Source organism: Cygnus olor, chromosome 9 (genome assembly GCF_009769625.2).
Source record: "Cygnus olor isolate bCygOlo1 chromosome 9, bCygOlo1.pri.v2, whole genome shotgun sequence".
Classification (NCBI taxonomy): domain Eukaryota; kingdom Metazoa; phylum Chordata; class Aves; order Anseriformes; family Anatidae; genus Cygnus; species Cygnus olor.
This window is the reverse complement of record NC_049177.1, coordinates 4,347,347-4,362,800: the sequence shown is the minus strand read 5'-3', so window position 1 is coordinate 4,362,800 and position 15,454 is coordinate 4,347,347. Positions and strand designations below refer to the sequence as shown.

Genomic DNA, 15,454 nt, shown 5'->3' with positions numbered 1-15,454 from the left:
ATCTATCCCCAACCTACTACTGTTTTTTCTTCCCTTTAGTATCATCAGGCTATCAAATGAAAGAGATACTAAAGTAACCTCTGTTCTGAACCTCATCCCCCAGTGGTGTTTGCTATAACTTAGTAGGTATTTAAGCAAGATGCCTGACTCTACTTAGTGAAGTGTCTGGCACATCCATCCATGACAAATATTTGTGCCCACAATAGAAACACCTTCCTTTGCTCTCCCAGTCCCTCCTGATGCAACACAGAGAATTTATGCCAGCCCAAAGATTTTGGACACCTGGTGAACAGAGTTTTCAGCATAGTCAGTGAGGCAGATAGGACCCACTCTTTGGGAAGGGAAGTGATGTAGTCTGGACTCCACAAGCTGAAAATCTATGTATCCAGAGAAGAACACTACACAGCAAACCTTTTATTTGGCTCTTGCACTCCCTCACTGGGGACCACTCTGCTTTCAGTAGGTAATTCGGCCCAATGTGAAGTAAGTCATTACCGCCATTTAGGACTCTTCTGCCAAGAAAGCATCGTGCCTTTTGACAAGTTAACTCCATAGCACATTCCTGTTGCTTGTTACCAGGGCTTTTACCAGTGAAGACTTCTGTTTTCTGTTAGCCTTATGTCTTTGTCCTCTTATGCACATTTTTCTTTCTGTTTCATTAATATCCCTTATGGGTGGGATTTTCAAAAGTACTTCTCTGATTCTGACGTGGAAGTCTCTTGTGCTTCCAAATCATAAGAACATCTTTGGCTATATGAAGAGTATCCTGTCCCTCCAAAATTAGAATTTATTATAAGCATCAGGGTAAAGACTTCAATTAGCTCTGAACTTCCCCAGGATTCAGATGCATGTGGGTTCAAAGCTTAGATTCAGTTCAGAGTACGAGCAGTTCAAATCTGTATTAAGGTTTCAAGTGCTTTCAGTCTTAGAATTTTAGTTGGGGTTCATCCAAACTGAACATGGATTTATTACGTGAAAGGATGAGATACTGTACTCTTTATGAGGCAGTAAAACTGAGCATCTAATTCTTTCTTCCACAGTGAAAGGGTATTCATATGCAAACTCACAAAAGCAAGAAATGAAAAGTCAATAAGCTTCCAAGGAAAGAGCAATATACCACAGCTGAGATTTTTTTTTTTTTTAAATTATTATTAGCTCCAGATGTTTAAAGAAAACAAAATGCTGGAAAAAGAACTTCTCCTGGGCAGAAAACTCTTTAAAACTTTCAGACTCCCAGGATGGTAAAACAAAGTACCAGCAAGATCATCGACAGGGAAGACTATTCTTGAAAAAGAGCTTTATAAGCAAAGCAGAGCCATGTTGTTCCTGCTGACTTTATGGGGAGCAGCTTACCTCCCTCCCACAGCCTTTTGAAAATGATCTCTGGGTAGTTAGCTGACATTGTTCAGGGATTGCCAAAAGACTGGTGCTGCTTCATCAGAAATCAATAGGTACAGAATCCATTAGAGACCAAGGCAGTTAAAATGATTCAATAGTGATATCTGAAGGTTCATTTCTTTTGCATTTGATTTAAAAAACAATGCAAGATTATTCACTCTTACCAAGTTTCAGATCAGTGAGGTCTGCACTTTTCCTCTCCTGAATGGTCCCCTCTGGATTTATTTGCAGGATTTTGTTGAGAGTGAAAATCCAGTCATCCATATCCTGCTCGTTTTCAGCTGCCAGCACAAAGTATGTAAGGTCATTCATTTTTAGCTCAAAGGCGTGTTTCCTAAGCCTGTTATTCTGTTGGAACAAAAGGAAAAGAAAAATAAACACCATAACTATAAAAAGGTACCAAAAAAAGGTATCCATAAGATGGACTTCTATACAACTATGCCTCAATAAATAAATAAATAAATAAAGCAAAATTAACTGGCTTTAAAGAAAATTCAAGTACTGTGATATTAACAAACATTTACATCAATTTAGTTTTAATCTGTGTATCTAAAACCCATTTAGTAGGGAGTACCTCCTAAATGGAATAGGAAGAGACCTCTGATGGAGAAAGGACAGCATTGCTACGTGACTCAAAGTCGCCTACACAAAACCCCTCTAAAGCCAAGTCTCCTATAAGTTACCAGAGCACCAGACACTCAAAAAGATACTGAGTATAATTTTATTATTTTTGTATTTTTCTGGAAGAGATTTTGGATATTATCAGTTAAACTTGGAATAGAAAGTAAGCAGTAAATCTCTCCAGAAGATTTGAATAGGATGAAATCTTCCACAGGAAAATACTCCCATGGGTGCTTCCATTAGGCACTGACACTTTAAAGCATTAAAATGATTTTACAAAGAGCTATGGCATTTTCAACAATTCCTTGCAGGAGGCCAAAGGTGAAAATACTGTTGTCTGGACATTGCAATTCTATCCTTGTCAAGTATAGAACAAGAATCAATGCCCAGTGTATTGGCAACAGATTTATTCTGTTCTGTATCACCAGATTGTACCTGCAGTAGACGGTTAATCCATCACTTTCTGTCATGAGAATTTACAGGCACTTAGTTACTGAAATAGCGCAATAAAATTAAATGGTGCAATTTTCCAATATAATATCCTTCATTCCTCAAATTTATCAAATCAGTAAGGCTTCTATCTCTTAGTCTTATCGAGACAGCTGCATCAATTGTCTCTTCCCCTTGTTTGAATCTGAAACAAGCACTGATATGTCCTCCCCCCAGTACATAATCTAATTTTCACAACTACTCTCTATGAACATCAGTGCCACCATTTTACATTCAATATTGCAGAAAATTGCCATCATCTACAATTAGGGCATTACTGACACATCTAACCTTGAAGTGACACAGATGAAAACCAATTCATCCAGCCCATAACTGGACATTTCACTTATTTCACTTAGTTTCAGTTTTTCTTAATTCACAGTCTTAAATAAAACAACAACGGTGCCCTGTAGTTCTACGTATCGTAACTACTTCTCAATACACACAACTGCAGTCCTGTATCAACAAGTTACTAAGAACAGCTCCTGAGCCAGCTGGTGAGATCACAGCGGTATCTTCTTTTGTGTATGAGGAGCAGAGGCAAAATCTGAGGCTGATGAGCAGTGAAGGAGAGCACTGGACACTGAGAATAAAGTTCCACGAACACTCTTTTTTTCCAGCGGCAGAGATGATTTAGAAGATTCCTGCCCAATCTGTTGTTAATGACTTGCTCCAGTCCTTATATTACACCTCATGACCCAGCTCAGGAATCAGGAAGACTAAATTTTTGGAGTTACTCGGGTCAATGGAATCAGTCAAATCTGGGCTTTTCAAGCCAACTCAGGCGTGTATGTACATGCACACGTGTGCTATTTTTTAATTCTGCTACTGAAAATTCTCTTGGTAAGAAATCATTTTCCCTCATGCACTTTATTGAGGTAACTATTCTTTCAGGTATATAAATTTTAGTTCACCCTACACAGGGTGAGAATAGGGTTGGATTTTGCAGCAATTCATTCTTGGGTGTCTGATACTGTTTTTGATCACAGTGAAATCACTCTAATCTTCCGCTCACTGCAATTACCTCAAATTAATATAAACAATAACTAAACTTTTACTGAAATCGATTTTTGCTAATAAATCACAAGGGCTTGAACAAAAATTGGACGTGGAAGAAAACTATGCCAAAAATCCTAGTCCAGTGCCCATTCAAAACTTTTAAGATAAAGTTATCTGTATAAGGAGATCACGTATATGAATTTATGCACAATCCATAAAGAAAAATGCTATGTTTCAATTTATCTTCAGAAAGCGTACAAAGAGCATTGTGATGAATGCACTTGTCTGAATTATGCACTTCCCCTTGCAGACATGGCCAAGATCTTTAAATCAGGTACTGTAACACTATCAGACATTATCTAAGAGAGCAATACATCTTGCATGCTGAATCTTAAGAACATTAGGGCAGGAAAACTTCAATATCCACTTTTCCATCTGCACTTCAGACTTCTGGCAAGCAGATGAGATCTACAGCAAAGTCTTTGTTTCAAATCTAAAGCCAACTATTTTTCTTTCCTCATCAGCTAAAGGGGGTTGGGGATTGAGGTGGGGAAACGTCATTTCTCATTTTTCTTCTCTGTAAGTCCTTCCATATGGAGTGTGGACCTTGAGGTTGACTTGTAATCTTCAACACTTAATTTCAAGTTTAAAATTTCTTCCAGAAGGAAACAATACAAGATTCAATAAGAAACTACGGATGAGCTATAAATGAAACATCTGGCTAAGTTTAATGCCTGCAGGGTCATTCTTTCAAAATAACAGAAGTGTTTTGAAGGTGTTTTGCATTTCATCTGGAGATGGTTTCTCCAGGATGCTTACTGCAGTCTAGGTACTCAACCTCTATCAAACAGGAGCTCAAAGTCATTCTTGTTGAGTTAAATGATTTATAGCGGTGTAAAACTCATAAAATCAGAGATTTCACATCATAGTTCCTCTAAACCTTCAGATTTATCCATCTCTTTTCCAGATTCTATGTTTATGACAACTTCTTGTTTATGACAATTCTAAGTAAGGTTTTGTTTTTCAGCCTTATGACTCTAAGTTCATCACGTTTTTGGTAACAGAGAGATTTTGATGCTGATGATACTTGCACCATTATCGCCTTGGCAAAGGATCACTTATGACTAGTGAAGGCAGCTCATAAATTTATGCATCTCATTTTGAATGTCAATCAAAGAATAATAAAAAAAACAAGTGCCTGGTGGTAGGCAAGAGGTGTTGTGGACAATTTGCAGGTATTCTGTAGATTTAGAAGGCAGCTGTCAAAATTCAGGAGGATTATTTCAAATATAAATATTTTTTGGTCATAGCTCAGTTAAAAAGTCTGAAAATCTTGCAGTGAAGACATTTCACACCCACCCCCACCCCCCAGACGGTACTTAATCTATATCTAAAACCACAGTAAACCACACTACAGGGACATCCAGACCTTAATTAGGGTTCTGGCTGACACCTATCTTAAAGGAAAACACACACCACCAGCAAACAAAAGCAAGCAGTCATTTTTTCCTCCTATTTTTTCCTATTTTCTCCTATTTTTTTGTCCTATTCTATAAATGACTGGGCAATACCAACACACAAGATCAAGGACATTAGTTCCTGCCCAAAACTGACAGCAGCTAAATAAACACCCTCTGAACCACAATTAACTGTACAACTGAGAGTCAATTAACAGCAGAAACTTCTTTACAGGAGTACCAGCATTTCTCTAACTGCACAGAGGACGTCTGCTACACAGAGACCATCATCCCAAACACACAAAGCCTAGACTCTAATATAAGCATGCATTGCAGACTTCAGGCATTTCTGAACAGGATTTCTGTATAAGCATCTCCTTCTGCCGCACTTCCAGTTTGCTTGTTAGGGTCTTTCAAGCCAGTGGACTGACAGAGGCAGACATCATTGTCTTTCCACGAATTTACCTCTGTCCTCTCCTACACCTGCTTGAAAAAAAAAATACCCTTTAAACTATGCAGGATAAGCTGCCATTCCCTATGGAGCCTGGTACTTTTCCTGGACACAGGAAAAGGGATCTGCAGGAGTTGTCAGCAAGTATTCGTTCCCAGAGTGAATTACTTTTACTGATTATTTCTCTTGCTTCAAAGGGCCCGTTTAGGGAGAAGGAGAAACTTTCCAACTAGGAAAAGCTTATGTTTATTAGGGGTCTTCCCTTGCATTAGCTGAAAGGTTTCTTTCAAAGCAACCCGCAATTCAGTCAGTACTGGCGTTTTTACCAAACTTTACTGGTTAACAAGTAAAGAACAAAGTATAGCTAAAAAAAGAATTTCCTTATGTAGTGACACGTGGGGCTAGATGAACAGAGTAACATGTTATTTAAGATAACATCTTGTTTAACATGGAAAAAAAAAAGAGAAATACATTAATAGAAATAAAGGAAAAGCAGCTAGAGGGAAAAAACGCTGAGAGCTCAATTTCAGGAAAAAAAAAAAAGACATTTCTGGCTATTTATTTTTCCAAGTTACAACAACCAATAAGGCTCTGTCATATCTGTTGTTTTTAGGACTCTCTATCACCTCCAAGAACGATGATCTTCAAGGAGTCTATTGAATAATCTAAGCACTTTGGAACTCAGGATACAGAATTAATTTACAACTTGTAACAAATGAAGCTCTATAACTTCAGTCTCTTTAACCCACAATAAACAAGCACGGTCTTAATAAGCATAACATAAAATCTGGCAGCTAAGAAAATAATTTCAGCAAAAATAAACTTTTAATATTTTAATATTTTCCTCATGTGTGCCATTGGCAAAGAACATATATATGACCTGTTATCATAATTCATCTGAGGTTCTTGTAATCTGTCAGTTTGACCACTTGAACCAATTAAAAAAGCAAAACTAATGGTGTTTTCATTTCATGCAACTGCTAACAAGATCACTATCCCATCCATGTACGCATTCTTCCATGCGCCTCTAGTAATTCTTACTTATCTGACACCAAAAAAATACAATGAAATAAAATGAGGCTTACCTGTACGACTCCTGTGCAAGAATCCAAGAAAATACATCCCTTTGGCTCCTTTGATATTTTTTCATCTTTGTAAAAATTCATAATATATGAGTTATCTGACAACTGTGTCAGCTGGAAGTAGCGCTTTTTGAATGACTGAAGTAGAAAAAAAAAAAAAGAATGAGAATTGCTGTCCTGCAAATTGTTTTCACTGGTACTTTATTTACATGGTTTAAATAATAAGCAATTCCTACTCACATTTCAATTGCACTATTTTGCAGACAATTGCAACATTACTTTAGTATCATTTAAAGCAATGTAATGAAGCCTAATCTGAGATATAAACATATAAATGACAAAAAAAAAAGTCTCTATGGGGGATATAAATGGAATAAAGAAAGAATAATGCTGTTCCCTTACCCGAACAGTAATGCTATTGTTTACAGTGCTGTTAAAATTCCCTTTATAAAGCCATCCAGACTTGAAAACTCCTGCTGCTAGTCCTCCTCCTCCTCCTCCACCACCTTTTGAAGATGAGTGGGATGTTGTATCCTAGATGAAAGACGTGATTAATATTACATTCACTTGCTTTTTGAATTAAGACGAAAGAAAACTGTAATGTGTGAATATCTTCTTGACAACAAATAATCATCCTTACATTCCTTTCAATATAAGACTTATTAATAAGCCTGCTGTGTACATGATGACATAAGAGACAAAGCTGTTCCACCAACATCAAAGTTACTTAAAATATAAAATATTTTATAGGAGATAATGACCCTCCATTATCTTTTTTTTTTTTTCATTTATTTTTATATTTTAAGATGTTAAAGTAATAAATAAGTCTTCCCTGGCTGAAAGAAAAAAATAGAAAACATACTTCATCCTTATCCACATCTTCATGATCAATTTCAAAGGAATGTGATGGCAGTTTCTCTGGTCTACATTCATTTCTAGGAAAAGAGAAAAAAATATTTATTTACTTATTTATACAATCATCTATTTGCTATTTCAGAGAGGCAACCATCCTGGGTCCCTATGGCATCTTCAGAACATCTACTGCCGTGATTCTATATTCCTTTAAAAATCACTATATGTACATAAAACACCTTTTTTCTTAAGCTCTCTTTATCTTTTTTTTTTTCCCAGCGGTATGAAATTGCAACAGCTTCATAAACAAGATTCAAAAAAAAAATAATAAAAATTTTTATTCTTTTCTCTGCTCTTTCACCACAACAGGCAACAAAACCTAAACAATTCCCAGAGAGTGATCCCATTTAAGGCTATCAAATTAATTAGAATGAACTGCTTAGGAGCTTTTTCTAACCAACAAAAACATTACAATGCTTTGGTAAAAGTTTCTACATTTCTTTAATATTTCAAGATTTTTCATTAATATTCAATATGATGAGCATAGCCTTAGAGTAATTTTTAAGAATACATATATGTCTTTTTGATGTGGTGCCATTTAAGAGCTCCATAATGCAGACTATGAAACAAAACTGAATATGAAAGAGCAAAGCACTTAAGCACTTGCTTATTTTTAAGCACATAAATAATTGTACTGTCCCAAAGTACTTAGTATGTTGTGGAATTAAACCTTAAGTAACAGCCAGAAAAATGCACATGATAAAAGATATTTTTAAGTGGAAAAAATAGATTTTTCTGTGGCCTGAAGAATACTAACATTGTTTTCAAATTCTTGAAGATTAAAATCTCATCTTGAAAACTTTTACTTATGACATTGAAACCTACAAAAGTTGCCATGCTAAAAACCATTAATAAGAAGGCCAACCTTTACGGAACTGTCATTTACCCAGACTTAGAACATGAACAAAGCAACACAACCGTGTTGTACGTGGAAACAAATTCAAACAGAAGTTCAGAAACCACATGCTCGTAAGCTAGTTTCCTCTGTAAAGTTAGCAAATGTTAGCCCACGCTAGCATGCAGTGTTACTTTCAAAAATAAATAAAAAAGAGGTAGCTGACCCTTTTTCATTTTCTGTTCATTCATACACAAATTATGATCAGGAAGATTAGAATAAAAAGCAATACCCATCTCCTCTTTGCTTTTCCCATTTCAAAATCAGTTTTATCACGACTTCAGGATCCCACTGTATTCAGAAAAGCCAGCATAATGAAATGCACACAGGATACAAAAGAATACAGGACTCTTTATTCTGTTTTAGTTTGTTCCACTTTCAGTGTTTAGTGTAAACAACTAATTAATATACTGCATAAAAGGAACCTTTACAATCTATTGATACCTTTGACATCTATAAAAGCGTTAACATTCAGAATATTTGACATGGAATTCCACGGCAGGTTCTCCAATACAACCAAGGATAGCTGTTAAAAAAATCTTAGACACTCTCTCCTACCCAAATGAAGACAACCCCCAAAATCTCAAACCAAATCCCACATTTTATAAAACAAAACAAAAACACCACCACCAAAGCAAACAAACAAAAAAGCCCACCACCTTTCAAGCCCACCACCTTTCATTTTTAGACCAAAATCCTTTTGGCTTATTCATGATTCAGAGCTATAAATGCACTGCAGTGCTCGTAGGGCAACCTACAACCAAAAAAAAAAAAAAACCAAAACAAACTAACAAACAAAAAAACAGATGCTACAGGGGAGGGGAAGTAAAGAGCATGGGAAGGAGGAGTTGAATTGCTATGGTGTCCGGTCCCCTGCCTCCGTGACACTGCAACTCTGCCCAGCTCTGCTGCCCCGCAGTTGGAAAGCGAGCCTGTCCCATTGAGCCTCAGACCTTCTGCAAACATGAGCACAGGGCACATTTCTTAGAAAGAAGGAAATCCTGCTGTCCTCTCAGAAGAGCTATATAAGAGACATAAAAGGGCAGACAATCTGGTGGCAGAGCTGGCAGATCATAGAATTGAGATGGTGTCAGTGGCTTGGGATAGGCAGTGTGAAGTTTGCATCATTAGAAAAAAGTCTTGCAAAAAGGTTTCCTTTTTTTTGAATAAAATATTATGAATCTTTTTATTTCTGCCTATGCAAATTACTCTCAAGAATGCATATAGGCTGCCTCAATGCCAAGGGCCAGTAATTTATAATTTGCTACCCCTACATCTACTAGCAAAACCCCATCGTATGGACATTTCAGTCTGCAGTACCACCACAGAAACACCTGGCGGGATGACTGGCCATCCTGCCGAAGTGCTCCCTCACTGACCACACATGAACCTCTCATACATTCAAAACTGTGTAATGCACCATGAGATAAGGTTTTCTCCTTTGCTAACTTGGAACCGGTTCAGGTATGCTGCTCATCTCTCTAGGGCAGGCAGATAAAACATGGTAAAGAATTAATCTGTTGACTTGGTATTCCCTCTTTTCCTCTGCCTACTGCCTCTTCGGACTCATATAAAAATGCAGACTTCGAAAGGAGCAGACCTAAAATACCTACCAAGCGTTAGAGGTTTTCACATTTTAAATGACAGCAAAAACTTTGCTAATGACTATTTCTGTTCCCAGACACACTGTCACCACAACGCACAAACTAAGCAAGCCCAGTTCTTCCTCCACCCTTCCATTTGCTCAAGAAGTCAGAACACACCATCACAAAGCATAAAAAATGGTATAAAAAGAGGTAGTGAGAGCTCACAGAGAGGAATTTAAGGGGTAGAGAGACCTGAGAAAGACCTCAGAGGAGGAACACACTCAGAGAAAAACTAAAGCAATTGCTAAAATTTTGTTCGTGTTAGTGTGCACATGTCGTTGAGCTCTTCCCCAGTGTCACAGCTCTAGTTCAGTGAAACTCCACCACGGACACGTTGAGTCCCCTGTGCCTGCTCCAGGTGGTCTGCATCACATTGCAGCTACTTCTCAATCAAAAAGGATCAATATTCGAAAAGAACTTGGATGTCTGATAAAAATCTGCTATCCTATGCAGCCATTAATTGACATCTTCTATGACTGTGTCAAACACCACAGCATGTCAAATGTACAAACAGTTATGAATTCCTTTCAGCACTGCTGAAGGCTGCTGGGTCCCAATCTTTGTGTTTCTAAAATTCAAAACCCCCGGAGAAGGTTCAGCACACCTTCAGTGAATGGAAATCCTTTAGCCACAGCTGGATCTGGCACCATAAATGGCGTTCTTTTCTCATGATGCAAAGCTACAATACTTAGCACTCACCCAACCTTCCCTATTAGGATGATTTTCTATAAAAAGAATTAATACAACGGTATGCCTGGATTTCTGATATGGTGGGACAGTATTGTGCAAACAAAACAAAACCAAAAACTATGGAAATTGGGCATCCAGAGATATCATCAGTGAGAGAGAATTACTATGACAAGGAAGTATCAAACCACCACATTTTTAATGAGGAGATTTAATCTAAAAGTCTGAATGTCATAACATGCATGTGCAAATCGAGCTCTGTTGCTATCTAGGAGGCTGTGTAATAATGGAAATGGTATGAAACGTGGTGGACTTCAAACCAGCTTTGTTGAAGGTATGCTAAGCCCAAAGCCAAGGCAACTTTCAGCAAACAAAACATGGGCACTCCTGCTATTACTTGGCTGCTGGAGCATCAAGCAGTGCTGCAGTCCAACCGCTCCTGAGTGCTATGTTCTGATACCAGACAAACAAGATTACTAGTTATCATCCTTTACACAAGTTGGGAAAAAGTACCATCTGAGACACCATAACATCCCTAGAGCATTAACTCATGAAAGTAAATCATATTAATTATCTTAAAATAACCTTCATCGAAGAGATGTCCATAAATGGCTAAAAACGTACTTCTGTGCAGAGTAAGGCAACCATGTCTGTCAAACATATATTTTATAAGACAGAAGACACTTAAGGTTAAATGGAAAACTTCTGCACTACAAACATTTTTCTTGAGCACTAAATGCTTTAATTCTATAAAACAATCAGTGCACTAGGTAGATAAGAAAAGGTATGTTTATAACTGATTAGCAAAACTGCTCTTAATGGCTTTTTGTACTACCGCGTTCACTCTTTGTGCAAATACCAATGTATAAGAGAGAATGTAAGTCTGGGGAAGGGTTAGAGCACAAAACCCTCTGAAAAACACATCTAAAGGGACCATAGGAATCAGCTTATCGATTCCTGCCACAATAGATTTAGCTAGTACCAGGCTTGCATCCAAGCCAAATCTGAAGCACCTGTTCCTGTGGTTGGTCTTATGTGCCTGTAACCACCTTTTTCATCCGGTATCATGATTTTAATGCCTCAAATTCCAAGCAAGGAGGTGATAACACTGTTTGTCTGGGCAATCAGTGAGATCATTCACTACTCTTTAAGAGTCCTCAGGGCACGGGATACAAACCTGCCAGAAATGTGAGTAAAGACAGAAACCCATTCAAGAAGGAATGAGCTCCTAAATTTCTTCATGCACATCAAAGAACTTGTTCCTTCTCCTCCCATGACCTTTACACCAATTTTAATGTGCTGCCTCCAAGCACAGAAGTGAAGTACGCTTACCCAGACACCTGCACGTCTGCAGCCTTATATCCCAAGTGCTGTACCTGCACACACTGTATACATCGCACTGTGCAGCTATAAACTCCTAAACAAAATCTTACTCCTCTGATAGACAGGGTAACTAAAAGGAGAATTAATCCCAGTTAAAGGTGAGTGACATTTATGCATTATTAAGGAAAACATTAAGCCAGCTTCCCTGTATCAACTGTGCTTTGAATACGCAAATATGCTCTTAAGATTTGAATCAGCACTAATAGCGTTTGTTGATACTACTGAATTCTGCAGACTCTTGAACTTTTGCTAAAGGACCTTTTCTTCCTCTTTTTAAAAATGCAAACCACTATGAATACAGTAAAACAAGCAGAGCATAGGAGACGATAGAAAGTGCAAATATGGACACAGCTCAGCAAAATGACACAAACCTAAGAGGAAAAAATAAAAAAAAAAAGAAGAACTTATGCTAGATCTTACTGTGGTAAGTGTCGAAAGTCTTCTGAATACTGTTCATACTTGTAGTTCACAACGTGCCACTGGGAATTGTAATATTTACAAGCCTAAAGAAAAAACAACAGTAACAACAATTACTATAATTTTTCAGACTTCAGACTCAGAAAAGTCTAGAAAAGAAAAAAAAAAAGCTGAGGGAGTCCTTTTTGGTAGAGAAGCACATATCCTTCTCTTTTAGACCTGGCTTGAAGGAAAGTGAGTATCAGATGTTTCTACATTTTGAAGCACAATTTCCCTTTTAAATCAACTGCTCTGAATCATACAAGACTGGGGGGGACTGGAGGAGGGGGAGCTGAAAACAACAGGCTTTACTGGTTCTCATACCCTACTTTGTAAACACCCTTAACTAATATCCTACTTTGTTAACACCATTAAATAAAAACACCTCCAGCCCCTCAAAAGACAGTACCCAATTTAGGCCTCTACTTCTCGTTCTGACTGATCTTCATTCTTTTACCATTCAGGAATATATTAAGAGGATTATTATTTCTCACCAGGGTCTCATTTTCCCCTTCACACTGAATTTGCTCAGTCATCTCATCATTTCCTTGCAGTTCTTATTTTCTAAAAATAACCTTTTAGCTGGTTTTGTATCTTTTCTGAAATTGTCCTTAACATACAAATCTCCCTTAAAAAGGGAATCAGACCTGAACAAAGACCTGAAGGGTTTTATTACGCTATCAAATAAATCAGAACAACTGTGACTTACTCACTACAGAACTTCTGTCAATGCAATTAAACACAACATGACATTGTTAGGTGTCAACAAGAGGCATGAGATACGTGTTTATTGGTAACATACACATATAGAATAAGACAAATGACACTATGCCAAAATTTCCAGCAACGGAATGCAAAATGAAAATTGCTAACTGTACCGTATGCTGAAGAATTTTCCCCAATATTGTACTATTTTCTCCCCACTCTTCACTTGAACTTTAGCACCAGCCAACGCAAGACGGACAGGAAAGAAAAATAAAATAAAAGAAAGAGGGAAACAAGCCTAAAACCTAACAGCAAAAGCTGCTGCTGAAGATGATAGGGAAAAGAAGGGAAGTCATAAAGGAAAATGGTAGAGATCTATGTTAGATAAAGAAGCAGCAGCATAAAGGGTAATTTAATCTAAGGTGAGAACAGGAAAAAGTCTCACAGAAAGGCATGGAAAGGATGAGATTGCAGGAGGCAGAGAGAATGGAACAAAAGACAGATCAAAGAGACTGGAATGCAAAACGCTAAGCAGAAAGAGGAGGAGAAATGGCAATAAAGGGACAAGATAGGTTACTCCAAGTGGCAATATTTGCTCTCTCTCTCGCCAGCCTCTTCTGATGTTCCCATGGGAGTCACTGCTTTCACAGCAATCTTCACCTCGGAAGGGACAGAAAGGGGATTTACCAGGCTGCTGGAGCAAAAACCGAAATGGACTGAAAGCCTAAAGGTGGTGTTCTCTAAATTATTCAGCGCTGGCTTAACAAATCTCCTTTTTAAGTCTTGAGTATAGGATTGTAACAGACTGATTATGCATCTTACAAGGTCAGGTCTGAAGCCTATACCACTCTGATGTTGTTCCTACATTGCTCTGCCTTTGAATAGACAAAAAAAAAAAAGGGGGGGAAACAAACAAACAACCAAAAACAAACAGAAAAACAAAACTCAATGCTTTTTTTTTGCCACTCTTCAAGAAATGACATTGTCATTTCTGTGTTTGTGTGACCTAAGTTTCACTAAACTATTTAATAGTCACCTGGGTTATAAGAGTACTCTTACAAGAACAACACGTCCGCTGGCTGTACAGGAGCCAACGAACAGCTCATTCATTGAGTGTTGCGAGGAGGAGCACAGACTCTTCAATTCACACTTCACTCTCTTTCTACTTGGCAAATGAAAAATAACTGTGCCTTCTACTGAAAGGATGGCTTTTCCCCCGTGGTACTTTCATCACCAAGTATTCTACTTAACAGATGCAACTAATGTCCACAGAGAATTCTCCACATCGGCTTTAGTGCAAACATTACAGATTGATGTGTTCCCAAAATAGCATTTTCTCTTCAGAATATCCCTTATTGCATTGACGTCTAAAAGTTTTTTTATTGGAAATTATTATTGGAAATTGAATTTTAGTAATGAGGAAAAATACCCGTGAGGAGCAAGGAAACCCTTTCTGGAGGCAGAGATTTCACCAGGAGCCCAGAATCGGCAGAGAGCAGAGGTACCGCTGCACAGCTGTTGAGCTCAAATGGACTTGGGGGGGGAGGAAAAATACAAACTGAAATGGAAGCTCTGGGACGTGGGAGGGCTGGCACACGTTTGCATGAACTTTCCTATTCCGCTGTTGACCAGGCAGGCTGCACAGCCTGTTCCCAGGGGGAATATCAAATTCCAATTATTTTCCCCCTTGCCCAGAAGGTCCAACTTTTCCTTAAAGAGGCAGACTACCCCGCAAGCTTTTTTCACCTGCATCTTCTTAGCTCTTGTTCTGGTGGTGACAGTATGATGGCTACCGCAGTGAGAGAGGAGCTTAATAAAGACTTGCCCTGCAATGCAAACGAACCTTTTGGATGAAGAAAAAAGAAAAAGGGAAGTGAGATAAACGCAACTGAAGCAAACACTTGAAAGCAACTGGAGTTTCTTTCCTCCCCAGCTTCTATTCTCTCTAAGACAGTGCTGGGTGTGCAGTCTTGGGAAATAGGGCCACACGTATGACAACAGGCATTCATGGAACAACCCGGCCTCATGTGGAGAAACCTGACGCATGGAGCGGTTCTGCCACCTCGCCTACCCTGAGGAGTTAAGTGGAAAGCAGGAGATGTTGAACAGGGAAGGGCTAGTGCAAGGGCTTGGAAACAGAAAGCGAAGGGCATCCAGAGCTGGAGGCAGCCACGGCACCAAAGGGGAAGCTGCAGAGCACACTGCGCTCTGCCCCAGGGCCGGCGACACGCTAATAACGCCTTCCCCACTGCTTCCCCTTCCTGGGACCTTTC

General features: G+C 38.4%; 1 protein-coding gene across 28 annotated transcripts in view; it reads right to left on the bottom strand.

The window, feature by feature from the left end:
- The window catches only part of DOCK10 (dedicator of cytokinesis 10), a 155,403-nt gene that overhangs the window by 73,000 nt on the left and 66,949 nt on the right, over positions 1–15,454 (bottom strand). For all 28 annotated transcript variants that reach the window (XM_040566605.1, XM_040566607.1, XM_040566618.1 and 25 more), the window contains exons 4-8: positions 12,441–12,523; positions 7,360–7,432; positions 6,900–7,031; positions 6,501–6,635; positions 1,563–1,746 (exon numbers count right to left, since the gene is read on the bottom strand). In XM_040566605.1, coding sequence (XP_040422539.1) covers positions 1,563–1,746; positions 6,501–6,635; positions 6,900–7,031; positions 7,360–7,432; positions 12,441–12,523 — 607 coding nt within the window. The remainder of the gene's footprint in view (positions 1–1,562; positions 1,747–6,500; positions 6,636–6,899; positions 7,032–7,359; positions 7,433–12,440; positions 12,524–15,454) is intronic.